The sequence below is a fragment of the Glarea lozoyensis genome (assembly GCF_000409485.1).
Source record: "Glarea lozoyensis ATCC 20868 chromosome Unknown GLAREA16, whole genome shotgun sequence".
Classification (NCBI taxonomy): Eukaryota; Fungi; Ascomycota; class Leotiomycetes; order Helotiales; family Helotiaceae; genus Glarea; species Glarea lozoyensis.
The window spans coordinates 1,225,836-1,251,276 of NW_007360990.1; the positions used below are offsets into that span (position 1 = coordinate 1,225,836).

General features: G+C 47.5%; 9 protein-coding genes across 9 annotated transcripts; 2 read left to right on the forward strand and 7 right to left on the reverse strand.

Moving 5' to 3' along the window:
• Positions 1–22: 22 nt before the first annotated feature.
• On the forward strand, positions 23–1,183 carry GLAREA_07669 (Aldolase; the record flags this gene model as incomplete). Its single annotated transcript, XM_008082356.1, has 1 exon — positions 23–1,183. The coding sequence occupies one exon, from the start codon at positions 23–25 to the stop codon at positions 1,181–1,183; it is 1,161 nt and encodes a 386-aa protein (XP_008080547.1).
• Positions 1,184–2,628: 1,445 nt separating this feature from the next.
• On the reverse strand, positions 2,629–5,170 carry GLAREA_07670 (Amidase signature (AS) enzyme; the record flags this gene model as incomplete). Its single annotated transcript, XM_008082357.1, has 3 exons — positions 2,629–2,918; positions 3,534–4,559; positions 4,603–5,170. The coding sequence occupies 3 exons, from the start codon at positions 5,168–5,170 to the stop codon at positions 2,629–2,631; spliced, it is 1,884 nt and encodes a 627-aa protein (XP_008080548.1).
• Positions 5,171–6,043: 873 nt separating this feature from the next.
• On the reverse strand, positions 6,044–8,360 carry GLAREA_07671 (Amidase signature (AS) enzyme; the record flags this gene model as incomplete). The annotated part of the gene is made up of 2 exons (XM_008082358.1): positions 6,044–7,794; positions 7,925–8,360. The coding sequence occupies 2 exons, from the start codon at positions 8,358–8,360 to the stop codon at positions 6,044–6,046; spliced, it is 2,187 nt and encodes a 728-aa protein (XP_008080549.1).
• Positions 8,361–8,893: 533 nt separating this feature from the next.
• GLAREA_07672 (Zn2/Cys6 DNA-binding protein) lies at positions 8,894–11,266 on the reverse strand (the record flags this gene model as incomplete). Its single annotated transcript, XM_008082359.1, has 2 exons — positions 8,894–10,805; positions 10,911–11,266. The coding sequence occupies 2 exons, from the start codon at positions 11,264–11,266 to the stop codon at positions 8,894–8,896; spliced, it is 2,268 nt and encodes a 755-aa protein (XP_008080550.1).
• Positions 11,267–13,618: 2,352 nt separating this feature from the next.
• On the reverse strand, positions 13,619–15,744 carry GLAREA_07673 (Di-copper centre-containing; the record flags this gene model as incomplete). Its single annotated transcript, XM_008082360.1, has 8 exons — positions 13,619–13,795; positions 13,845–14,591; positions 14,637–14,723; positions 14,775–15,143; positions 15,192–15,241; positions 15,291–15,371; positions 15,428–15,504; positions 15,566–15,744. The coding sequence occupies 8 exons, from the start codon at positions 15,742–15,744 to the stop codon at positions 13,619–13,621; spliced, it is 1,767 nt and encodes a 588-aa protein (XP_008080551.1).
• Positions 15,745–17,453: 1,709 nt separating this feature from the next.
• Positions 17,454–18,403, reverse strand: GLAREA_07674 (uncharacterized protein; the record flags this gene model as incomplete). The annotated part of the gene is made up of 2 exons (XM_008082361.1): positions 17,454–18,079; positions 18,127–18,403. The coding sequence occupies 2 exons, from the start codon at positions 18,401–18,403 to the stop codon at positions 17,454–17,456; spliced, it is 903 nt and encodes a 300-aa protein (XP_008080552.1).
• A 771-nt stretch (positions 18,404–19,174) lies between these two features.
• Positions 19,175–20,352, reverse strand: GLAREA_07675 (uncharacterized protein; the record flags this gene model as incomplete). Its single annotated transcript, XM_008082362.1, has 2 exons — positions 19,175–19,492; positions 19,549–20,352. 2 exons carry the CDS (start codon positions 20,350–20,352, stop codon positions 19,175–19,177), a joined length of 1,122 nt encoding a protein of 373 aa, XP_008080553.1.
• Positions 20,353–20,678: 326 nt separating this feature from the next.
• On the forward strand, positions 20,679–21,138 carry GLAREA_07676 (uncharacterized protein; the record flags this gene model as incomplete). Its single annotated transcript, XM_008082363.1, has 2 exons — positions 20,679–20,739; positions 20,792–21,138. The coding sequence occupies 2 exons, from the start codon at positions 20,679–20,681 to the stop codon at positions 21,136–21,138; spliced, it is 408 nt and encodes a 135-aa protein (XP_008080554.1).
• A 1,378-nt stretch (positions 21,139–22,516) lies between these two features.
• GLAREA_07677 (DHS-like NAD/FAD-binding protein) lies at positions 22,517–24,395 on the reverse strand (the record flags this gene model as incomplete). Its single annotated transcript, XM_008082364.1, has 2 exons — positions 22,517–23,925; positions 23,978–24,395. The coding sequence occupies 2 exons, from the start codon at positions 24,393–24,395 to the stop codon at positions 22,517–22,519; spliced, it is 1,827 nt and encodes a 608-aa protein (XP_008080555.1).
• Between the last annotated feature and the right edge of the window lie 1,046 nt (positions 24,396–25,441).

The window sequence follows — 25,441 nt, forward strand, 5'->3', positions numbered from 1 at the left end:
CATCCTCCACCACAATTCAAACATGTCTCCTCATAGTGATGCTCCTTCGCCGGCCGGGAGTTTTACACAAGGCTTTCACGGTCTCTCATCTTTCCGTCCAATTGCCAACTCGAATCTACGAGTATCAAGTAGCAACACCAACAGCATCTATTCAGATTCAGCTTTGAACGATTCTCAGTACAGCTCCTCCTATAGCACTACATCGATGGATGCCGACGACCATCCTCCTCGCCTTTTGAAGGCAGGAGTTTATGTTCCTACTGTCTGCTTTTTCGACCCGGTCACTGAAGATCTTGACACCCAAACCATTGCAACTCACGCTGTTCGACTAGCCAAAGCCGGTGTCACTGGCCTCACCACGCAAGGTTCTAATGGTGAAGCCGTTCACCTCACTCACTCTGAGCGTCAGACGGTGACTGCCACCACTCGATCGGCACTGAATGCAGCTGGATTCTCCCACATGCCTATTCTTGTTGGTTGTGGTACTCAATCCGTGCGAGAAACAATTCAATACTGTCATGAGGCGAAAGCTTCCGGTGGTGACTTTGCACTTGTTCTCCCTCCATCCTACTACGCCCCCCTATTCTCACCTTCGGCTGCAAGTGTGATTGAATTCTTCACGGCCGTTGCCGATCAGTCTCCAATTCCACTGGTCATCTACAACTACCCGGGAGCTGTCTCCGGAATGGATCTTTCATCGGACGTCATTATCCAGCTTGCAGCACACCCAAATATTGTGGGCGTCAAGCTCACTTGTGGGAATACTGGCAAATTGAACAGAATCGTTGCCGCCACGAAAGATGTGAAGTCAAACTCAGCATCACGCGAGACCCCACCATTTTTGGTATTGGGTGGTAGTGCAGACTTTACTCTTCAAAGCTTGGTTGGCGGAGGTCACGGTATCCTCGCAGGGTTGGCCAACATCGCACCAAAGTCATGCATCGAACTCGTACGACTATACAAAGCTGGACAGTTAAATGAGGCCCAAAAGATGCAAGAGATCGTTGCCAGAGGCGATTGGACCGCGATTCAGGGAGGAATCGTGAGCACCAAGGCTGGCATGGAAAGTTGGCTCGGCTATGGTGGTTACGCTCGCAGTCCCCTTCCACGACCAACAGCAGACCAGAGTTCGAAATGGAAAGAAGGATTCCGAGAGTTGGTTGCTTTGGAAAAGAGCTTGTAGTGAGAAGTTACGAAATTCCATCTTGCGTCGATAGTTTTCCCGGTGCTTATGGCGGTAATGGTAAATGCAGGGTTCCCGTTGCGTATAGGTTGCGTCAACTCAATATGCAGACGAAAGGCGTGGGCGATATTGGCCACAGCTATGATTGATACCCCCGATCTAAAAGTCATGACCTTTTTCTGAGATTTCTAAATTTTTCTGGGTGGATATTTGGTAGCAATGAGCTTTTTCATTCGCTTCGGATTTATTGGGAAGGACGTTTGCGTTACATTTCCTTGGTCTCTTTTTTCCATCCGACATCTCGACCTCGAATCACTTCACAGCCTCAACGACAACACCAACACTTCGGCTGTCTAATACAGAGCTGGTCTCTTCAACACCTTTCGACATCGACCTCCACTTCCAATTTCCTTCGCGACAAAAACGACTTTCAACCTCAAGCTATTGAATCTTCGGTGCACAAAACGAAAAGTCTAAGCGAACTAGAGTGCAATTTCCACAAGTCTCAAAAGGGCCGGGATTTTGCAAGCAAAAGTCTTCAAAAGGACAATTTGGTCCTATGTATGTTGGAGGAATTGGTTTATTTTTTCTTTTCGATTGATAAGGGGTTAGATAGAGAAGTATGAGAGCTTCACGGCTCTGATAATTAATTATGAGAAGTCTGAAACTTATCGTTTCCGTGTCTTTGTGTCTTGCGGTGATATGAGTGATTAATAAGATGACTCAATGTTTTTCTTTTTAACTTCTGCTAGCAAATAGAGGTTTCTTAGCTGACATTGAACTAGATCACCCATAAGCATGACACTTCGGAGACGAGTTAAGCGAAAATGCGGTGTTTTAAAGTTTTTCATAAGTCTTGCATAGTCAGAACAATGTCACTTAAAGATCTCCCTTCTCGCCTTCTAACCACAACAATTCCATCCAATACGTTATAAACTTCTCGAAGCACCAAACCAGGCTTAGAGTGGCGGGAAATCCAAAGCGAAAGCGAAAACGATGCTGCTTTTCAACTACAAACAATAATCCACCTTTCCAAAGTATCTAACCGGTATGATGTTACATTTGTATTCACCCACTCCAAGTACACATCACACAACAGCACAACATGCTACATGACCTCCTTCTTGCACAACTAAATTGCAGAAAGCAGAAAATTTCGTCTGCTTTCATCAAGTGCGATTCGCACCTATAGTGTAGAAATCCTAATAGCGGGTCTCCTAATCAACAGCGTAGGATTCGAGTATCTTTTCGGCAAATCAGTCGAGCGGATGCGTTATGCGGTTGAGGGATATACTAGAATGAGAAGGTGTACAGAAGATAATTTATCCGTTGGGGGGTATAAGAGCACAGGGTTTCGCACTGAGGGTTAGGAGATTCATCTTCATCATCACTCTCCTCTCCTCTATTCATACTAACCAAACACCCTCACAATGCATCTCACAGCCCTAACCCTCACCCTCCTCCTCGCCTTCACCACGGCCCTCCCCCAATCCACCCCCGCCATCACAGTCCTCCTCCGCTCCCCAGAAAACGCATATATCCCGTCCCCCGCCCTCGCCGCCTCCATCTCCTCCGCCATGGCCGCTGCCGACCTTACCTCTTCCACTTCCCCCCTCCTCAAGCGCGCCTACGCCAAAGTCCAAGCCTGTCGCACCTCCTCCTGCAGCGACTGCCGCGTCGTCTGGGACGGCAGCTTCAACAGCAACAGCGCGTGCATCCCCGCCGACAACACAGCCTGTCTGATATTAACCAATTTGAGCGGCGCAAACGTGCAGTTCTGGAACCATGCCGGGTGTAATGGGGCGAATACCGTGTTTCGCGGGTGTGGGGATGGAGATCACTTTCGCAGCGCGCCGGGAACTAATAGTTTGGGGGTGCATACGGGGTGTTAGATGAGGCGGTAAGGTGAGATGTGAGGTTGGATGTGAGGGGTTGTGAGGGGCTTTAGGAGAGTGAGGGTAGAAAATTGTGGGAATTTTGGATTTCTCGATAGATTGAAGACTGGAGAGAGTGAGCAAAGAATGATGCGTCAGCAGCATGTGGATGTGTTGTTTAGAGGAAGTTTGGCTTGAAGTCTCGCTTAGCTGTTTACATGAGCTTGTCTGCTGAACTACAGCAAGTTCTATCATAAATAATAAGCAACATGCTACTTCGTCAGACAAGAAAAACACCAGAAAGGGTAATCTCTGAGATCTATATCTATATACCTTCCTTTTACACATTTTCCAACAAATAGCCCACCCAAATTATACAAAACAACCTCTTCTCGCCTTACTATCCACAACATTGCAATCTCCTCATCACATAACTCCTCTGACACTAACTCAAAGCACACCAACGGGATACTCACTTGGTATATTAGCCAGCGGCATAATCTTGGGCACTTCACTATACACCCTCGTTTCCACCGACTGGTTCGCAAAAACTGGCATCCTCCTCACATGTCTCAACCCGCTCAACTGACTCGCAATGCCCAATAACATTTCTTCACTCCACGGCCGTCCTAGAATCTCCATGCCAATTGGGACACCGATCGGTGCATCTGTCGACGGCGCCGAGAAGCCCGCGGGTATAGTGACGACCGGACTCCCTGTCAGGGCTGCTAAAATACCATTTCGTCCAGACTGTGACGGCGAACCAAGTTTCACGACGAGGTTCTTTTGCTCCGGGTAGATTATGGCGTCGAGATTGTTAGTTGTGAAGGTTGAGGCGAGAGTGGTGGTGAGGTTGCGGATGAGAAGTTGGGTTGCGGCGTAACTGGTGTTGCTTGTCGAGGAAACTAGAGCGGTGTTGACGTAGCTGTATTGGCTTGGGAGGACGAGGAAATTGGTGCTGTTGGTGTACAGTTCTGTCATTGTTGCAGGATGGACTCCTGAGGATGAAGCTAGGTACGCATCTAGGAGCTCTCGATATTCAGCTCTTTGAACGTCAAGTGCGCCTATCGCTGTGGCGTTGTAGACTGTTTCGTTGATGGAGATGGTAGTTGCTCCTGCGTTTCGGAGAACTGATATCATATCCGCCATAGCGGTATTCACAGGTGTCGTCTCACTCGAATTCGTCTGGTTGAAGAATCCTTCCAATACCCCGATGCGAAGACCTTGAAGACTAGCACCATACAATGAAGCAGAATAATCCACACCCTTCACGGAATCAGGGATGAAAGCTGTTGTGTTATCAGCAGCATCATATCCCACATTCGCCATAACCGTAAGTGCCACCGCCAAATCCTTCACATTCCTAGCAATAGGACCAATAACATCTTGCGTATAGGAAATCGGCACAACACCAGCTCTAGAAATCAACCCTCGTGTCGGACGTACACTGAACAAACTATTGGCCGAAGCGGGACTTCTCAACGAATTCACAGTATCGGTACCTAAACAATCAACACCATCCACAAATCAGATAAATAAACTCACCTGTCCCGAAAACCGCAAATGAAGCAGCAATAGAAGCCCCCGTCCCACCAGAGGACCCACCAGGCGTCCTGGTATGATCATACGGATTAATCGTCTGCCCACCCAGACTCGACACCGAAATGCCCTCCAAAGCAAGCTCATGCAAATTCGCCTTCCCAAGGATAATAGCACCAGCATCTTTGAACGCCTTCACAGCCGGTGCATCTTTGGTCGGTTGATTTCCAGCGAGGTCTAAACACCCGGCTGTGGTGTTCATGCCTACCGCATCGTAATTATCTTTAAGTAATATCGGGATGCAGAAGAGCGAGCCTGTTGCGTTTCCGGCCGCGAGACGAGCGTCCAACTCAGCGGCGAGGGACAGGGCAGAGGGGTTAAGTGAGATGATGGCGTTGATTGTGGGATTGTAGGTATCGATGCGGGAGATGAAGGAGGAGATTATTTCTGTGCAGGTGGAGAGGCCGGTGAAGAGGGCGGTGTGGACGCCTGAGATGGTGGCTTCACGGGTGTCGAATGCATCGTTGAGACAGGTCACTCCGAGAATGGGGAGGGTGAGGAGGGAGAATCTCATGGTGGATAAGCGAGGATGAGGGTAATGGGTTCATTTTGACGTGAGATGATGCGATTTATATGTACTTAAGAAAGTCCTTATTTCGGATCGCCGACTGATGATAAGAAGACATTGCTAATACCTTCAATTTCATGTACAGAATAGTTGCTGGATGGATGGCCAAGACTGTACCTGCATAATGAGGAGGGTGCAACGTCATTCGCTTAGGTGAGGAAATACTTGGGGACGACCGGTGAGGCGGCTCATATAGTAGATGTAAGCGTATACGAAAAATGGGGGCAGTGATGTGCTGAAATTTGACCTGATTAACTTTTCTAAACTGGAAAGTACGCGTTTCTTACATGCTGAGAAAATGAACACGACGACTCCTTTTTCCCCTGATGTTGGGAATTTTACTTCATATGTCTTGTTTCTATATTATATTACCACGACTATGTACTACATGAAAGCTTACTACGAAGTTGTCAGATATGTAATTGGTACTCGGTGGTAGGTCCTTTGAGCTACAAGTGTATTTTTAGAAATAGAGAGTTAATTATATAAATTAACCTTACATTGTTAGTAATAAGTATCTATACTAATAGTTAAATTATTAGATACTTTAAAATTTAATTTAATGGATTCAAATTTTGTTTATACTTAACTTGACTTAGTTCTAGATATTTACAGGTAGTCCAAGTACTTTAAGTAATCCTTCCATCTAATCATTATGGATGCTATCATACAGACTCACCGATCATCCCACGTCACCACACTGTACAAACACTCCCAAAGCCTCCAACTCCTTTACGTCCTAGAAAATATCAAATCGCCAAAACGACCTACTCCAATACTCCCAGCGTTACTTGACATTTCAGTCAAAGAAATATCCACCTACTCATCTTCCAAATCCATGAACACCTCCTCCAATCCCCTAACCAGCTCCAACAACTCCCTATCAAACCCACTCCCCGCCAGTACCGTAACACCAAAAGGCAACTCGGTCTTCCCACAATCTCTCTCTCTACTTTCAAACACTTCCTCTCTACTCTCATTGCCCTCAAGTTTCTTACTCTCCCTACCCCCAGTTCTATAGGTACCGCAAGGCACAGCAACACCACACAAATCAAGCACATTCCCAAACATAGCAAAAGCTCCCAACTGGTGATTAACGCCAAGAGGATCTGCTTCTACTTGTTTAATCGTGGGATGATATGGCGCAGTAGGCACGATCATAACACTCAACGTCCCCGTATCTCGATCAAGACTCAAAGCATCCTCAACCTCCCTCTTCAACTGAGCCTGTGTATGCAAATCCCGAAAAACATCAACAGCAGAACTCTTTCTCGCCGCCGCTTCTTCGAAGACTTGCCGTGTTACGGGATGTAAGTGGTGTTTGTTAGATTCGAACCAGCCGTCGGGGAAGATGGTGAGGCGTTCGAGGACGAAAGTGCCGTTGTAGAGCAGTTCGTTTGCCTGCGCGAAGGGCGTCCAATCTAGGGTGAATGTAGGGTAAGGGAGGGATTGGATGAGGCGTCTGAACGTTTTCTGGTATACAGGACTGCAAGTTTTCAGGATTTCATCTGGGGGAATGCCGATGCGGCATTTACGTGCTGAGGATGGTGTAGATCCGAGAGTAGGTGGTTTGGAGAAATGATCATGCCTGTCGTACTTCTTGCAGACATTCCACACTCTCTCCGCATCTTCAACCGTAGAAGCGAGAAAAGCAACACAATCTTGATGCCGGCAAGCTGGATAAACACCCCGTGCTGAGATCGTGCCTTTCGTAGGTTTAAAGCCCACCACGCCGTTATATAGTGCTGGGATTCGAATCGAACCTGCAGTGTCGCTGCCGAGTGAGAAGGAAACAAGTTGTGCGCTTACACTCACTGCACTCCCGCTGCTCGATCCGCTTACAATATGGGCATCGCTGAATGTAGAATGCAAAGTCCCGTACGGACTTCGACAGCCTGTCATCCCTGTGGCGAGTTGTTCCATATTCGTCTTGCCTATGAAGAGCGCACCGGCGTCGATGCAGTGTTGATATACTGGCGCCGATACTTCTGGGTTATAGGCGAGAGCTGGACAGCCCACAGTGGTTGGTAGACCGGCTATATCTATTGAATCTTTGACGCTGAATGGGACGCCCCATAATGGAGGGCGAGACTCGGGATCTGGCCAGCGGATTTGGAGTGCATGGGCTGCTGCTAGGACGGCGCCGATGGGTTGGAGATGAATCCATACTGAGGGCTGGATTTGGGTGTATGCGTCTATTCTTTCGTAGATGGCTTCGATTACTTGCTGTGGTCGGATACCGGCTTCGTAGTCTAGAGCTAGGCTTGTCATGTTGAGACTGGAATCCCAGTGGCCTAGTCCGAGTTCATCTTCAACAGCGTCCCATGTACGCAGCATACAGAGTTCTTGGTAGAATTCAGGCGTGGTTGAGTTTTCTTTCGTGGGTAGAGGGAGAGCAAGTCCGTCTACCACGATGAATCCATGTCTTCGATATATCGATGCTGCTGAAAGTGTACTTTCGAGATAAACTGGAACATTCTCCTTTTCCGCTCTGGAAAGACCCCATTCAAGTAATATAGTTGCGGCTCCTCGTCTCTGAAAATCAGGATGCGTTCCCACAAAGGTTAATCCTAAACCCAAAGTTAGTCAAGTTCCAGCTCATTTGAATTCTGGAACCAGATCTTCACACATGTCTCCTCTCACACTACCACTCCTTTCAATACAAACACCAAACAGGAGAAATCAAAAACCAGATCTTACTATAACACCTTCCCCCCTCCTCCCCCAAAACCCTCCTCATCGCCTCCTCAGCCCTCTCATGATACCCCACCAGAAACTCCCTCTCAACATCCTCATGCCACCCAACCTCATCATCATTTCTCCCTCTTTTCACCCTTTCACCGCCCACAACCTCCTCCTTCTCATCTCCGCTACTAATCGATGGTACGTCCCATTTTGCGAAACTGATGATTTGGTTGTTGGCATCAGGATCTCTGACCACCAAAATCGTTTTCCCTTGCTGTTTCGCCATAACAATATCCAACATCTCCCTCCTCAACACCCCCCTCAAACTCTCCAACGCCTCAGGCGTCGGAAACTGCACATGCAGGAGGGAATTCGAGTCAAAAGACTTGAGATGAAGATCCGCTATCTGTTCTACATCATCCGGCGTGGCTGTCGAGAGCGTGAGTCGCATCGCGAGTGAGCGTTTATGTGTCGTTGAAGGCGTCGTTGATGGGAAGTATATATGAAAGGTGGAAAATCAATAAGAATTTGAGTTCTGGGTTTGGGGGTTGGTAAGGGGTGTGACTTTGAAGCTTAGAAAAGGTGAAGGGATGGCCCCACTTTTGAAGTTCTGAGATATGTTTTTACTTTATCCTCGGATGAGAAAACCCTCATGGATGTGTTAACCTCGTCCATCATGAATAAAAGATGAGATTTTGCATATCATTTACCCATCCTTAACCAGTCTGAAATTTCAGTTCTGTAAAAATTTCCATTATCAACTGTTTCTGCCATCACAAGCTCGAAGTATTCACACGTCCCCGCGCAGAAATTGTCAATAGGACGTTGAACACTGTAATCATATCTCATTTCTAATCATCAATCAAAGTCGCCTCTCTCAGATCATTCTAATACTCTACAAACAGACCCTGTCCTTGACCCCACAAACAAACCAAACACCAATTTTACCAAACACCACACATAATTTCATTTCTCATGCTAGATTTAATACCCCTCATCCACACCCCTAACCGCAAAAGCGCTCGCACTCGCCAGATACACCTCCTGACTGCCCCCACTAGAACTAACACTCGTACTGGGACTCACCAGTCCACTCCTCATCCCATTCTCCTCCTCACCCGTATAATTCACCTCCCTTGGAGGTCCAATCCCAAAGCCACCCGACGCACCAGTACCAAAAGAGCCGAATCCAGAATAGCCTTCAACAATGGATCGATTCCGTGAGCGCGACAGATTTTCACTCTCAGAACCGACGCGAGAAAGTGCTGGTTTTTCTGGAAGTGCTTTGAGTAGTCCGGTGGACGTATCTAACATGCCCATTGCGAATTCGGTCAAGCGACCATTTCCCCCTTCGCCTGATGCACCACCTTTACAACTCACAGCCAACGTCCATCTATACTCGCCAAGTCTTCTTCGATACCATTCCGCCTCTTCTCTTCCTGGAGCGGTAGCCCAGAGGAGACTACCAAAAGTTCCAATGAGAGCAAAGTTTGTTTTCGAGGCAAAGTACCAGAAGGAGCGGAGATGAGAAGTGGTAAGTCGGTTAACAAAATCCATGGCTGAGATGAGACGGGTTTTAGCGGCTGAGCGACAAATGTGGAGGATATAAGGGTCGAGAGTTGGTTTAGCGTCGGTTGAAGCTGGGAGGGAGAGGGATCGTATGATACGGCGGTGGAGGGTGATTTCAGTGGCGAAGTAGGCGAGATGGAGGAAGCCTATTGAAGAGAGTTTGCTAGTGTTAGAGGTTTGTATGTTCGAAGATGAGTCCATTCGTAGACAGGCTGGAAGACCTGCAAACCAATCTTTGAGTTTTAATTGGACAGGTTTCGCAAGTTGTAGTACAAGGTGCGTGCCTTGAGGCCCAGCCGAGTTGACAGTTGCCATGGCTTGCAGGGTGTAAAAAGTGTCCAAAACCTCGGCTAGGATTTGAGAGAGTATGATCATTTGGGTAAAAAGAAGACGGCCTCTTTCGTAATCGGCGGATTCATCGGAATTGTTTTCGTCGAATTCAACATCTGGAAAGTCGTTTAAAGAAAGTGGTTGTACAGCCCAATTCGAAGCGAAAATATGTGACGGTCGACCGTGAACAAGTGACCCCCATTTGTCTTGCATGTATAAAGCCCACGCGAGACGTTTTCTCAACCCACGCTCCCACGGTGGAATCTTCCAACTCGAACAATCAAGATGAAGTCCCAATTCCTGGCCAATCGCTACGAGTTGCGCTGTTGGTGCCCATTGGTCTCCTTCTGGACGTTGAGAAAGTAGTAATCCCGCTTGTACAGTCGACAATTTCGGTCTATACATAGCATCCGCCAAAGTCACGCGAGCAAGTCTTTCCAACTCTTTGATATCAGGCTTTGGAAGATTTGCAAGCTCGTCGCTATGGTCCCACCAATTAATGGCAAGAATATATACCGCAGCAAGGATGGGAGGAGAAAATTCGCGATGTGAACGATTATATTTCTCGAAGAAAACAGTCTTCTGTAGGATAGGGAAATTAGGATGAATGATACGGAAGTAAAGCTCCAACAATGCTGGTCCATGCGGAGACACGATATTCTCAATCGCATCCGCATCGTCAATAACATGCTCGTGACCATGCGTATGATAATCCGGCAACATCAAAAATGTATCTAGGTCGCTAACCTTTCTCAAGGTACCGCGGGATAATAAGCTTTCGTCTTGTGGGTCGAACGAAGACAAATCGAGCAGTGATGGTTCGAAATCGGTTGTGGGCCCAATGTACTGGCTGTATCGGTCATTCTGTAGGCCTAGCGTTCTCTTCAATTGTATCGGGCCCCCAATGTTTGCCATGTCCTCGATTAAAGAATTGGTAGCACCAGTACTTGATAGCGATTCCGCAAGTCTTCCACGTCTGTCATCTCTGTCTGGGGATCTGGGGTGGTGTTAGTGTAAGCAAATACAAAATAAGCTTCAACTACGAGCTCATATGCATGAAGAAAAAAAAGTCGTCAAGTTGCACAGAAAAAAAGTCACATACCTTCTTTTGGCGACCGATTCCTCTTTACCTTCCGTATTGAGCTTCCTTTTCCTTGGTTGTGGACTTTGTACAAAAGTACAATCTTGCGTGTGAAATTGGCATAGAACGCAACTCGTTTGTCCTTCGTTAATTACGCATCTACTTTTCCTTCTTCTACACGCATCACACGGACGGTCCTTGCGAGTTCTCATGTTTACACCTGACTCTCCCGAGGTAGAACTACTCATACTGGCGGACAGGTGAGGTCTGCTGTTCAAGTTGTTGATCGACGTCTCAATCGAGGGTTCAATGGCTCGGGGTTTGCGAGAAGCTATAGCAATAGGTGCCGTCCGGGCGATGGTACTTGGGGTCGACATGGCGTATGAGGCTCGTCTGGACCGTTGATCGACGTCCAGGGACGGGAATTGTCTGCTGGGCCGGTGACCTGCAACTGCTGACGGCGGTTGGCTCCGGTTGAGGGCGCTTTGGGTGGGTGGGAGGCTGTCAAACGCTGGAAAGTTGGGATGTTGGCTGGGAGTCTGCTGCAGCTGGATCGACTAGGCACTTTGTCTCGAGACGAATATGCAATTCCCTGTCCTCGGAGAAGTGCGATGACCACAGTTTTGCTTTCGGTGCAGACGTGAGTGGCCAAAGGGGAAATCAATTGGCTCGAAATGGCTGTCCAGCAGGCTGAGCAAGGCTTTGGTGAGCGTTATCAAGATATGAGTGGATGCGGTTTTGGCAGTGAGATGCGCCTATCCTGTTCCCCACTCTGACAATCGTGGGAGGAGCAGGAGATTTGGTAAGATCGGACGGGTATATTCTTATCGGGATGCTGGGGCGAGGGAGGGTGTAGGATAGGATATGTCGAGGGTAGGTACGGAAGTACCGAGGAACAATACGTTGGAGACCGTTCTGAGGTGGTTGGATTGAAGTGACTTCCCCGTTGGATTGAGGGTGCCCCGCTGCTGATAAGGAGATAAGAGGAGGGACTGACTATTCGAGTAGTCGGTTTCTGAAGTAGTAGCTTGATCGGGCTCGTCTGACTATATAGAACGTGTCTGGCTATATTAATCTCTGGACGAGTTAATAATGGAAGCTTTCAATGACTGTCACTGCTGCAGGACCCCGCCAGTGATTGAAGAAGGATGAGATGGAGATGGCTCTTGGGCGTCATTGAAGCTACGCAGCATAAAAAGGTTGAAGAGTGGTGTCTGATTTGACTCGAGGAAGATTCTGTTTGTCCTGTAAAAGTAATCTGCGTTGGACGATCTGCTCCTGGTTCGCTCCTAGTCGGTCGTCTGGGTCTGGTATAAGGTTTAAGGCTGATGGTGTTGGTTCTGACTCGATTCGGGCGCTCGCAATGCCAACCAGAATAGCAATTCTGACTCTGCTCTGACTCTGCTGCTCTTGTGTGCTTGTGTGCTTGCAGTACTTTCGTACCGTCCGTCTACGCGGCGTGGGACTCCCATCTTTTCAATCTCTGGCGATAAGCAGACGCATTAGAGCGGTACCTCGCAGCAGCCATCCCCGCGCATCTACCGGTCGCACCACCTCGCAGCCCACCTGGTCTGGCCTGGGAACCCCCAAGCTCCTGCTGCCCTCCGCCCCGACTGGTGAAGCTGGGGAGAATCCAAACGCTGGCTTGTGCTGCTTGGGGCGACATTCCATGACACCAGCAAACGCCAAAAGCAGATTTCCATACGTAATCCACGTAATATCGGTGCGCTCACTGGCTCTCAACCAACTCTTATTTCCATCGTATTGTGGTAAGCGTATCTCCCATCTCGTCGAGCACCAGTGAAACGGCCCTTCGTTATCTCCAAGTACCCTCGGCGAGGCGGTCAAAACCCTCCGTCGTGTTTGCGGCTAGATAAAACCAAAGGAACCCGTTGATGTTCTGTACGGCATCGTGAACCCCACAGTCGGCTGCGCAGAGTGACGTTGCAGATCGGAATGCTTTGCTAAAAGATTCGAATTGGCCGTGGCTTATTGGGTGGTGGCTGGCTACCGAAAATAGGGGATGCGGTGTGGTCTGTCCGGATGCAGACCAGGTAAGGGTCCAGCGAAATATTATGTAACGGGGAGATGGGAAAGATAATTACGAAAACTTTGGTGTCACGATTTGTCCTGCATTGAGTGAGGGTAACGTGATTGATATCATGACTTTGAGAGTGACGGTAACCTGGAAATAGTCGACTTCTTATGTGTTACATATATATTTGTACAATGGATTAAGTATATCGAATATTCGTTTGTACTTCGTATTTGAAAATCTACAAGCACAAACGAAAATCCACGTTGTGTCTTGGCATCAATACTAGAACTGTCAAATAATACTATAATAAAATGAACGATGGCAGATTGTAAAGTATGTATTAAACAGAGAAGACACGCTGGTTCATTGCAGCTACATGTGTAGAGAGAAATATATAGCACGTGACCGCAAAGCATGACTTACCTCTTCCTTAAGCTCTCATCTCCAAGTCTGCATCCCAAGTACGGCCTCCACGGCCGTGGCCCTCGGAGAGCCAGCGGAGTGTCACCCAAAATCACATCTACACCATCAGCACTACGTAGTCGTCTAATCCGGATTATAATTATCTACCTATCAAGCGTCTTCCTTACCACGAATTATTCCATATCAGACATTATGTATATGCCACCAAAGGATATTCATCATCTCTCAAAAAGATAATCATTACACCTCCAGAAGATAATCATGCTACTTATGCATCACTATTAGTCCTCCCGCACGGTTTATCCTTCGTAACCTCAACATGATAATTATGTTCCTGCCCATACTTCGGCAAGTCGGTAACTTCCGATGGCAATTCGAATGTCTGGTCAAACACTGAGACTTGCAGGGTTTCGAGGGCTTTGAGATCGCCTATGGAATTGTCTCGCTACAAAGTGTTAATTAAAGACGGATGATTAAGGGGAGAGTGAACTAACCTTTTGAACTCTCCAATCTAGATTCTTTTTCAAATATTCAACGACATCCTCAGTTTTCGTATGATCAATCCCTGCCGCAATGATAGAATTTGTAAGACTCCACTCATCATGGACTGTGGTATTTGGAAATGGTTTTGGCCCGTCAAATGGCTCTGGCATGATAGTCATTGTTCCAAACAGCGTCTTGCACAAGCCCCAAGCTTTCGACTCCGCTGGTATATCACCCAGGAATAACCTGATCCGGAACATCTCTCCGTCGAGATCGAATTTCGCGACTTTTACAGCAACACTCCATGCCCTAGTAACTGCCCCAGCCTTGAGCGCAGTGCGTTTCGCCGCTCTCAGTGGACGGGTGTTTTGCCAAATCCCATTCGGATCGTAGAGTCGATTTATCTGGGCCGTGACGTTCGTCTTGAGCTGATCTACGCTCTGGTTCCAATCTTCGATCTCGGGGTATGCGTAGTTGAATTTGGCGGTCATCAAGGCGGATGCCGAAGTGTAGAGTTGACCTGCTATAGTAGAAGTGAAGGGATAGAGCGGAGTCTGAAGAGTGTCAAGATTGTTACGCGGAAGGGAGTAGGTTCCTGGTTCTAATGCTGGAGTCATTTGAGAGGTCGGATTGATGGCTTGCCACATTGCGAAAAGTCGGTCTACATTTGTGTGGTGCAACCAGAAGATCGGATCGAATGCTGAGTAGTCCAGGAAGGACATGTGTCCGTTGTTTCCACCGAGGTAACCATGGATGTTCTGGATAGGTCAGTAAATGTCCCCAAGACGAAGAGGAAATACTACGTTATGCACATTCTCAATTGACGGTCCCTGAGTCGTCCCATCAGAGAAGCCGTTGTATGATCCCTGTCCCTTGGTGAGAGTGTCATACTAAGTATCATTGTCAGTATCTTTCCTGTCCATTCCCATCATGCTACCTACAGTTCTTTGCATCAAACCACCGCTGACAAGCAATTCGTTTATTCCCCCAACATCCGAAACGGCGTCAAAAGTATTCGTGATAGGGCTTCTCACAGTCTGAGGAAATACGGAGAGAGAGGTTGGCGGGAATGGCGAAGTATTAAGTGGATACCGTTTGAATCTATAAGAGAACAGCGGGTTTCGAACAGTGGTAAGTCCATTCGGTGTGTTGATTTGGGTGCTCGCAAGACTGACAGAATCTGGCATTTTAGGATCGCTCGCCCAGTCCCAGTATGGCATTCTTAGCTTGTCTGCAGCTGCTTGATAAGTGGCGGCGTTGGATCCAGTATATTGCTTGGCGACATTTTGAGCACATTGGGCCAGGACTTGCTATGTCGAGTCAGATATGTTTTCTCTGTTTTGTCATCCAATGTTTACCTCGAAGAGTGCAAGGTATGGCCGATGCCAGGTGGTAAACAATACCGAGCCTAAGGAATATGTCAAAACGATGGCTATGGTGGGTAAAAGTGAACTCACTATGAGTACAATATCCGCCATAAAATGGATTCTGCGTAGGTCCTACGTTGTTCCATGTTGAGTAGGGCCTTCCATGGATGCCTTCAAATTTGATGGTCAGCTTCAGCATTAGCGAAGCGAAGACCACGTCGACAAACCTGCAATCTGAAACCAAGAAAGAGGGTCATTTTCATCGACATTCTGCATGGTAGTCAAACATTGAATATAGAGAGCCCTGGGTAGCAAGGCAATCAAATTAGCCATTGGAGATTAGCAATCAACCGCCACGAACATACCATGATGGCGCATCTTGCTGCAGGTCCAAGATATTCCGCCTAAAAGGTCGCGCTTTTGTTTGAGTATTCGTCCCCGTTTTTGACCCTGTGATGCTAACATATGCTGTTCTGCTCGCTGCTGTTGCAGCAGTAGTGATGTTGACAAGACTCAGGAGCGCAACAAGATAGGTGGGAATCATCTTCAAGTAGTTTTCGACAAATCAAAAGAGAGTGATTGATGAGGAAGAGAAAGAGGATTGGTGGCAAAGGTAAGGGAAATATGTTTTTGCGGTGGCCATGTGTGTGTTTGCGAAAAGCTGAATATAAACACCCGACTACAGTGAATGGCCTACCTAGTAACTAGTTCAGCTTCACAAACCGAGTCCAGCTCTGGACAAGCAAACTTCGGTTCAGGTCCCAAGCGCCTCGACTGCACATGTAAACCCTAGTTGAGATGTACCTTCGATGAAAAATGCATGGTTTTAACTGACATACGATCCTGATACGGGTAGGGGTACAACATACTCGAGGGTGAGGTGTGCTACAACGTGTACCTAGGTATGCGGAAATCGGCTGCGTCAAGGGTCTTCCCGAATACATCGTGTTGGCTGTGGTTGTACAGCATGTGAGATGAGCTTGTGGTTCCCAAGAAAAAGCTTGACTGATAATTGTGTTCCCTGGTTCTATACTCGGCATCACCTTGGAAAGTGAGGATATCATAGGAGCTTCTACAGGACTACCACTTTTCGAAGCCAACATGACCGCATATCAAACTGCTCCAACGTATTCGAATTTGCTCCGCTGGCGAGACTTGCCAACTACGTTTGCTTCTATGCAGCCATCTTTTGTGTGAGTGCTACCAAAAACGTGAGATGAAAACGTCCGAAATGCCACAGACCGATAATGGACAGCGGGTGGCGGAGACGAACGAAAACATGCCTCTATCAGGCGGATATTTGCATGGCACCAGAGTATCTACTGTTGACCGAGCAAATACGACCACTCCAGTTGAATGCAGCAACAGTCCTGTCGTGTTCAGTGACCTACATATGGGAACATCTTGGTAAATGTGAGAATATCGCCAAGTAGAATCCGTCACGGCCGATGCGGTGTTTGCATCAGAACTCGAGATACGTTCAGTTTGTGTATTCGGGCCGTCATAGGCCGTCATTATGCCAGTCTCCTTTTCACTCGCAGATACCTAAGGGACCGAAATGAGAATCTCGTGCGGACTATCGATGATATCAAATGTTAGAGCTCGGGTGGCTATTGCATTCCCGATTCGATACCTACCTTAAGCTCCCTGGCCTATGAACTCGCTTCTCGTAAGGACCAATGAGGCTGCATTTGAATACGTTCCATATGCGGTCGAAATGTATTAAACGCCAACTCTGTGATGGGTTTCTTGGCTTCGTCGTTACACGAGAGAAAACATGGCTTTCAGGCAGTCATTTTAAACCCGTTTGTGGCATAGACTTGGCGCATCGATCTCGTATCCGGGGAAAGCGGGAGGATTCGTTTGTCGACGTTTGGCAATGTAGAATCCAGAAGGACATGGAATAAATAACCTGAACACAGAATGTTTGCACGAGCCAGTGAGTGTTCCACTGACAACGTGACTGCCATTAGTAACGAGCCCTTACTGCAGCTTCTGGGTAGTATTGACAATGTGTGACCCGTTTTGAGATCTGACTGGTAAAGGGAATAATGCTCGAGAAAGTAGTGGTAATGTGACTGACAAGTTTATAAACCTAGCTAAAAATGCTATGTTGGCGAACCCTATAGTCATGAGCTCAAAAGCAGCTGATACAAAAACTTTCAACTCGATACTCGGGTATATCCTACATTAATCCATAAACATAAACATTACCCACATCTCCACTAGCTCACCGCAAAGTCGGCCTTCGCATTAAAACAACAACGCAAACAATCCAACCATAGCCAATCTCCACCCGGCAACCCCAATTACACTCCCTCTACTATTAACATTGGTGCTAGAAGGACTCGCAGGAGCGCCCGTAACTGTACTTCCACCAACACCAGGCGTACCCGTCGTTTTCAAAACCGAAGTAACAGGACCAACAAACGTCCCGGACGTAGTCAATACAACAACAGTAGAGTTTCCAAATGGTCCAGACGTGGTGATTGTCTCATTCGCGACTGTCCCCGTCACCATAACCACAGAACTAAGACTCGTCGTCGTCGGCGCCGTAGAAGTCGATGTTGATTCGGCTGTACTCGTCGTACTCTGCACACTCGAAGAACTCGACGTACTACTCGAGCTCGAACTCGAACTAGTACTTGACTCCGTAACACTAACCACCTTCTTCGTAGCCGTCAATCCAAAACTGCTCGTTAACGCCGCCTCGATACTGGAGATCGCACTGCCCGTCGGATTCACATCGAGTATCGACAATGGTTTCTCCGTCCCATCTTGCCCCGGCTGGAAACCCTGCGCGTAGATCGTGAAATTATAACTCCCACATCCCGTACCAACATTGCCGCCCCCGAAAACTGTATGATTCTCCTTTTTACCTATCTCACATCAGCTAACGCCCCATCCATCACACCAAAGCACTTACAAGAATCCACTAACGTCCCAAAATCCCCCGCGCAAACATCTTCCGAACAACTCCCTCCCGCAACAGGTTCAAACCCCAGCGAAACCCACGGATCAGTCGCGCTCCCCGTAAAAGAGAGCTGGGACGCGAAAGATTGGGCTGATAGTTTATGGCAGAAGGTGCGGTAGAGGAAGAAGAGCTTTTCTTCCTGGTAGCTGGCTGCTGTTGCGGGACAGGAGGGTGGTGTGACTGCTAGGACGAGGGAGGGGAGGATGGAGAGAGGGAGGAGCGCGCGCATTGTGACTGAGTGAGTGTTGTAAATGAATGTTTGTTGTAACGAGTGTATTGTACTTGGTAATGAAAGTAGAAGAATGAAAAAGATAGACAGAAGGGACTGAATTGAAATGAAATGAGGGGATTCAAGCTTTGTGCTTTGACAGGGACATCTGAAACGCGCGCATTGCTCGTGGGGTATGGAGCATTATATATGTATATATTTATATCTGGATAAGGAGTTTATGAGGTCAATCTGGACTTTATTATTCCGTGGCGCTAAAAGCCTTGGAAGCTTCTGTTTTTGTTGTGTGGAGGATCTGGAAATAATAAGATTGCGGAGGATGGATGCAGGTTGGGGGTTGAGGCCGACGTCAAGTTTGGGTTGACGCGCTTGGTAACTCACATTACTTGACCAAATATGTGTTTCTAGAGGACCAATATATGAGATTATGGGAGATATGAAGATGTGTTATTTCATAGCAAGTTTTCTAGATAATGCGATGAGTATCTGTGTTGGTATCTTTGAGGTTCTCATGAAGTTCCCGTTGCTGGGCGATCTTGAAACACGATGCTGTAAATGAACGGCGCAGAGGAGTTATAATTCATCTCTCAGAAGAATGTGTAGTTATACAGGCATATAGTTTCCATCTATCATACGCCACGCTATTCTACAATACATGTACAGAGGCAATTCCTATGCAATGCTATTTCACACATGCATTACTTGACACATTCAAATACTTAAAGTCTTCCAAGCCCTCCCAGATAACACTTGATTGCATCATATTCCGACTCAGCGACTACTCCTGATCTGGAATTTGTTTGACTGGTTCCTAACAACACCCACTGGCAAACCCTTCCTCTCCAACTCCGCATTGATAAGCTTCAGTTCACCAAGTTTCTTAGACTTGGCTGTTTTTGTAATCCTCGTCGGAGAAATTGACACATTTGACAAGGCCTTTAGATCGACATTTCGAGTCAAAACACCCACGAGCTTCGTTGGCTCCGGCTTCTTCAGCATTTTCGAAAGGATGAATCGAACGGTATGTAAATTCTGCACCTGGGAATCCGGGAACTTGACGCCTGTCAGTCGGAAGACCCTTTTCAAAAGCTAAATATAGGTCATTAGCATATTGTGCAGGTGATGACTGTCCAGTGAAAACTTACAGCAAACTTGAGATCCAGGTCGCGAAGAGGAACATCTAACCATGCTTTATCGAATGATTTGACAAGATCTCTAGCTCTCTGCGAATCTTTGGCGACCAAATTCCTTTCTACCTCCGCTTGGCTTGCGGGATCTTCTAGATGCGCATCCACCTCGACATCTCCAAAGACCTTATCTGCGGCGCCCTGTTCTTCATACTCCAGAGCCGCACCATCCTCAGTAGGAACGATTTTGGCAGACCGAGCACGATCGAGCATCAATTTTTTTGGCAGACGTACAAGGTCCGAGTATGGTTTCCCGGTATTCTTCAAGGTAAAGACATCCACAACAGCTTGATGTAGAGCGGCAATCAGCTCATGTGAATCCTCAACCACCGTTCTGGGAGCAAATGGCTTAAACTTGGCTCCTGACAAGCTCATTTTTTGCAAGTCCCCAACCATTTCTAAATCATCCCATGTTTTGGCCTTCTTGTGTTTTTTTGGTTTTGGTAGTTCCTGAAGTTTTGGCTCCTTCGTAGTCTTTCCAGCCGATTCCGTGACTAGTTCTGTTTCTCCTTCCTCTGTCTTCAGGCTATCATTCGCATATGGATCTTTCGCTCCCGGCGGTTCTGTGGTTCCCCATATCTTGTTTCGAAGTCTGCCTGTTATTGGGATTTTCTCGTCGCTTGTTGGAGATGGTCGAGACGGCGATGTTGAGAAGGAGGCGGCTTGAAACCTGCAGCCTAGACAGACACTCGGTGACTGGGTTGAAGCATATTTACTGCTAAGAAGGTCAATTGACCTGTTGACTCTCGGTATTCGACGCATGTTGGTGTTGAATAAGGAACGATCGCGAGCTATGTCGAGGGCGTGTATGGGAATATTTTCGGGAGCGATGGAAAGTTGCACTAAACTCGTTTGAGGCTGCCTGTGGGAGCTCGGGCCATCATCGCCATACACTTCTTACACGTCTTGAACATACTTTTGATATACCTACTTCTGGGACACGACCACAGGATTATCTACAGTAATCTCAGTGTGTATAATGGAATTTGAAAATTAACAAAAAGCGGTTGTTCAAATCATCTCACAACTTCTCAATCGACCGCCAGAAATTCACAAGCATCCCGATTTCCAGCTACACCACCACCACCATGGCGCGACTCACCCAACTATTCTTCCTCCTCGCCCTCATCCTCACAGTCCTCGCGAGCTGTACGTATCCTTTCCCCTCCCTTCTCTCTCCTCAAAACTAAACCCCTAACAGCACCCCCCTCATTCTGCAAATGCACCTGCTTCACCAACAGCACCATCATCCCGCTCTCCTCTTCCAACTCCCAGTCCTCACATACCGAACCACGCAGCCAATCCACCTCCTGCTCGGCCTGCAAGAAATCCTTCTGTCTCGAGCAACGCCTACCCATCTGCAAAGACGCCGAGGAGAAAGATGTGTTTACCATGTGCTTTCAGCGTGATAGTAGGAAGGATCAGATTGTGGTGTTAAGTTTCATTGCAGGGACCGTGGGGTTGCTAGGGTGGGCGGCTGTGAGGAAGGTGCTGGAACGGAGGAAAAGAGGAGGCGAGGGGGAAGGATATACGGCTGTTGGGAGGTAGAAAGGGCTTGGGGAGTTTGAATTGTTGAGATGGGAAGGAAGGGCTGATGCTATATACCCAGGACTTCAATCCGGCAATTCCCGAGCCCATTTTCCAAACTTCATTGAATCTGTGCTGGAATCTAGACAGAGCTGCTGTTGGGAATGACTGAGATGTGGAAAGATGGGACCAGAATGATCTCCAGGATTACGATCAGACGATCCTCGAGCTTCTGGCAAAAGCACAGTTGAAGCTGCTTCATCACCTCACACGGAAGCGCCGCAGGAAAGGATATATCCAGCTCTAGATGCGAGCTGGATTCGAGAGGAAAGCGCTGCAAGCTGAAGCGGTCTTGATATATAAGAATGGTCACAGGCACAAATACGTCACGGCGTCTTGCCAGACCGGCAGCTTTACCACTTCATGGGTGATCATATCCAGATATAAAAAGCTGGTCGTACAGAAAGCAGCATGGGCTAGCCGTAGGAATGGAACAAATCTGCACGGGCGTTGTATAGAAACCAACGCCGAACTTCGTTTCACTGTAGAGCAGCTGCAAGGAGTCATGAAGGAGATGCCGAGGAATAACACAGTCCTGTAAGTTGTGGTTTATATGAAACGAGATATTTGTATATTGAAGGTAAAAGAATTGATAATATGATTAAGGCCTTGATACAAGAACCTCCCAGCTTCCATGTCTGGTTCATGAGATATAACATATATCGCTTATGCCTACAAGAAAACGTCATATTTTAGAATTACTACCAACTCAGTAGGAGTTACCTAGGAAATGTTCAAAGACAACATAGACCTGTAGGTCATGGCGCATGTGGGATACGGTATTTACACATTGAAGAACCGATCGTCACCGCTTCACTAGAACGAGCACTAAAGTTCACATCTTGCACCGAAAATATAATATTTATCACTATTTCTCAATCAATAGTGTCTTTTTCTCTGGTGCAATGAGCGCACTGGTTAATGCCCCTTCTTATCCCCCTCTCTAACCCCAAAATACTATATGTAACACCCCCCAACTCAAACTTTATACAAATCCCCAATCGCTCCGCCACACCAAGACACCTAATCCACCTTCTTCCAGTGCTTTTTATGGATATAAACGCCCTATCATGCACCCTTTGCATCCGCGAAAAAAAAAGAACAATAATATAATGGTATCCCACACGATAAACCACTCCCGATACACAAAAAGAAAAAACAAACATAATGCCGGTGTACTGCATACCAACCCCTTTTCACAATAATATCAACGCCGTTCCTGTATGTTATGGCGACACCGATTGCAGAATCCTGCATACGTCCCAAACTCTTAGACCAGAACTCCGCTGCTATGTCAAAGGCTACTCTAGCCTGAATGGTTTGTAACAAACGCAAGCAACTAGGAAAGAAGATCGGCCATTCCGCGAGGTAATGCGCCTTTTGGAGATATGGTTTCCTGACGATCGTAGGTTGGGGGTGGCGGCGTACTTCTGTAAGTTGGGATTTCGACGACAGGTGAAGTAGCTTTCGCAGCTATGTCGTTGTTCGTACGAGCATCGAAAGGTGAGACTGGACCCATTGGTATTCCAGCTCCAGCCATAGGTATCTTTGAATCTGGAGGACTCGGTTTTGCCGGCTTGTTGACTGCGACCTTCGACTTTGTTGCAGTAAATGTGTTTGTGATGACATTCTTGGGCTTCGAGTTTGGCAATGGCTTTCTTCCATCCTTTGCTCCATTTTTCGGTGCCGCCTTCCTGCCAAGCTTCTTTTTTGGCTTGCCAGCCTTGGTCAACTCTGCTTTTTTCTCTAGCCCAAAGAAAAGCTTTGGCTGTTTCATCTTCGCCATATTTGATAGCGGTAAAGGGCTTTGATGCCGTGGACTATCAGTAGGGGTCAGAATACCTTGGTTGTTGACCACATCGACAGGCTTAGTGTCAACAACAACACCAATAAGTCCCTTTGCCTCCTCTTTTGGTCCTTGAATCGTTTTGTATTCTCCACAGTCCTTGTCGTTCCAATGAGGCAAACCGACGTAGCGAGCGATGTCATCACATTCTGCGGTGACGACCATGTCCCAACAGTCTTTGAGGTCAGCCCCGGATGGAGGTTGATCGAGATTGATCCAAGCTGTGAAGCCGCCTCTTCGATCACGAGCCAGCTGACACATCTCCCGGGCTAGGCGACGTGTTCCTGGAATTTTGAGAGTTGTACCGACAACTATAACCGCATCAGGTTTGGTTTTCAAGTCCGCTTCACTGACCATGCCAATGGCATCTCCATCCGGGTTGAATTCGTTGTAGAGCACCATTCTGGGTCTTAATCGACCAATCCCATGACTCCTAAGACCTGCAGCTACTCTTATCATGTCCCTTTCTGTACATACCGGGCAATCTGGCGGTTCGGCACCTTCAAACAATGCTGCATCAAAATCGAGACATGTTTTACATTTTGTACAGACCATCTTTTCTAACCCTCCGTGAAGCTGAATTGTTTTTGGCCAAGGACCTTTGGTGTTAAGAGGAACGTTAGTCTTGAGTGGTTCTAGAGAGGTATCAATGCCGTCGACATTCTGAGAGTATAGTCGGAGGAGGCGACCCTCCTCGGCCAATGTTGCAAGCATATGGTGAAACGGAGTAGGCTTCGCTTGCTTGGTGCGGTGAGATAATTCACGGACCATGTCATGAAAGGAGCTTGTCGCGCGATCATCTTTGTAAACTGACGCGTCGAATAATTCTTTCCCAGAAGATTTCAGCTTGTGCTGGCCACGCAATGTGGTGAACAGTCCTGTTGAGGAACGGAAGTCGGGAACTATATAGACGTTAGCATTACACCTACGACTGGACCAAGGGAATAGACATACTGCCAGCAGACACCGACATTCCAGCACCAGCAATGACGACGATTTTACGCTTCGAACGCAAGACCTCAGTTAGTTTCTTTAGTTTCGCATCCTGTATCTTATGATCTGCCTCGTCGCAGCTTTCGTTAAGGGCCGGCAAATTAAGGTATTCCGTCGTCTTCTCTTCCCCCATCCATTTCGCAAACCTTTGTCTCTTTGCCTGGGGCTCGTCACTTTCGCGACGCGGCGCTTTTCTCTTCACGGGTTCGGACAATGTGCTCGTTTCTGCTTCATTGCTAGGACTTGGCGATGGATAATCGACTGGTGGTGTAGGCGACCTTGACCCTGGGTCCGATAGAGGGGAGGACAGTTCTGAAGAGCGTGGAGAGGATAGAGGAGAGGAAACGGCGGACATGGCGGCGGTCGCGCCGTCGTCCATCGTCGAGGTTGGGGGAGGAGGGCGAAGGGAAGGAAAGAAAAGAGGGAGTATTCTATTTATCATACAAGACGTGCCCAGATCATTCTTGTCATGTGTGTCGCGTGAGATGTGGTGGTGGAGGTTCTTCAAAGGCCCGTCGTCGTGTGGCTGGTCGTTATGAAGAGATGAGGTTGTAAGATGCGCTGTGCCCATTCAAGATGCAGATGAGCGGGACTCTGCAGGGCACTAAATAGGCGAAGAGCAATAGCAACGGTCCATTCCTCTTAGAATTCACGTTCATATGGACAATAATAAGGCAAGAAGAGGATATGTGAATGGACAATAGTTCTGAGTTCACACAATGTCATGTATTGGGATTCTTAGTTCCCATTGTAATGTGCTCTAAGAGCATAACTGAGGCAATCAATCATTCTTCAATTGGACAGTAACTTGGCCTGGCCCTAGCAAACCCCAGCTCTCGGCTTCATAACAAAAAATGTGCCTGGGCGGGCCTGTGACGTCTTACCATCTCTTTCATGTATCCGAGTGCTTAGATAGATCTGTATCATGAAAGACAAAGCGGCTATGTAATGCGACACTCAACGTACGTCTCATAACTATATAGCTTAGCCTCTCTGATATTTGTACGTGTGTTTCTTGTCTGATGCTCGTCTCTCTACTCGGTCTCCAGTTTTCTTACTCTCTCCCCGGCCGATGTGGTTGCCGGGCCGAGTTCGCTGGTATGGATGGGCTGGCCGGCTGAAAGTTCTGGGCCCCGCTTGGAGCCTCATCTGCAAGGCTAGGCTGAACTGAGTTCCCACCCACCAGCTGGCAGCACAACATACCTTTCTTGGTCGTGCTCATCACTTCTTCTCCGTCACTGATTGATATGAGCAACACAATGCCTCTATCTGTTACACAAATCCGAACGCAAACCTGAGCCACACGTATTACTACGAAGTACAATAATGTATATTTAATCTTGTTTCAAGTCCTTTGTCGCTATAAACTCTCAGACGTCCTGCGCCCTTGTGAGCCTTTCTCGCGTTCCATGGTGCATTGTTAAT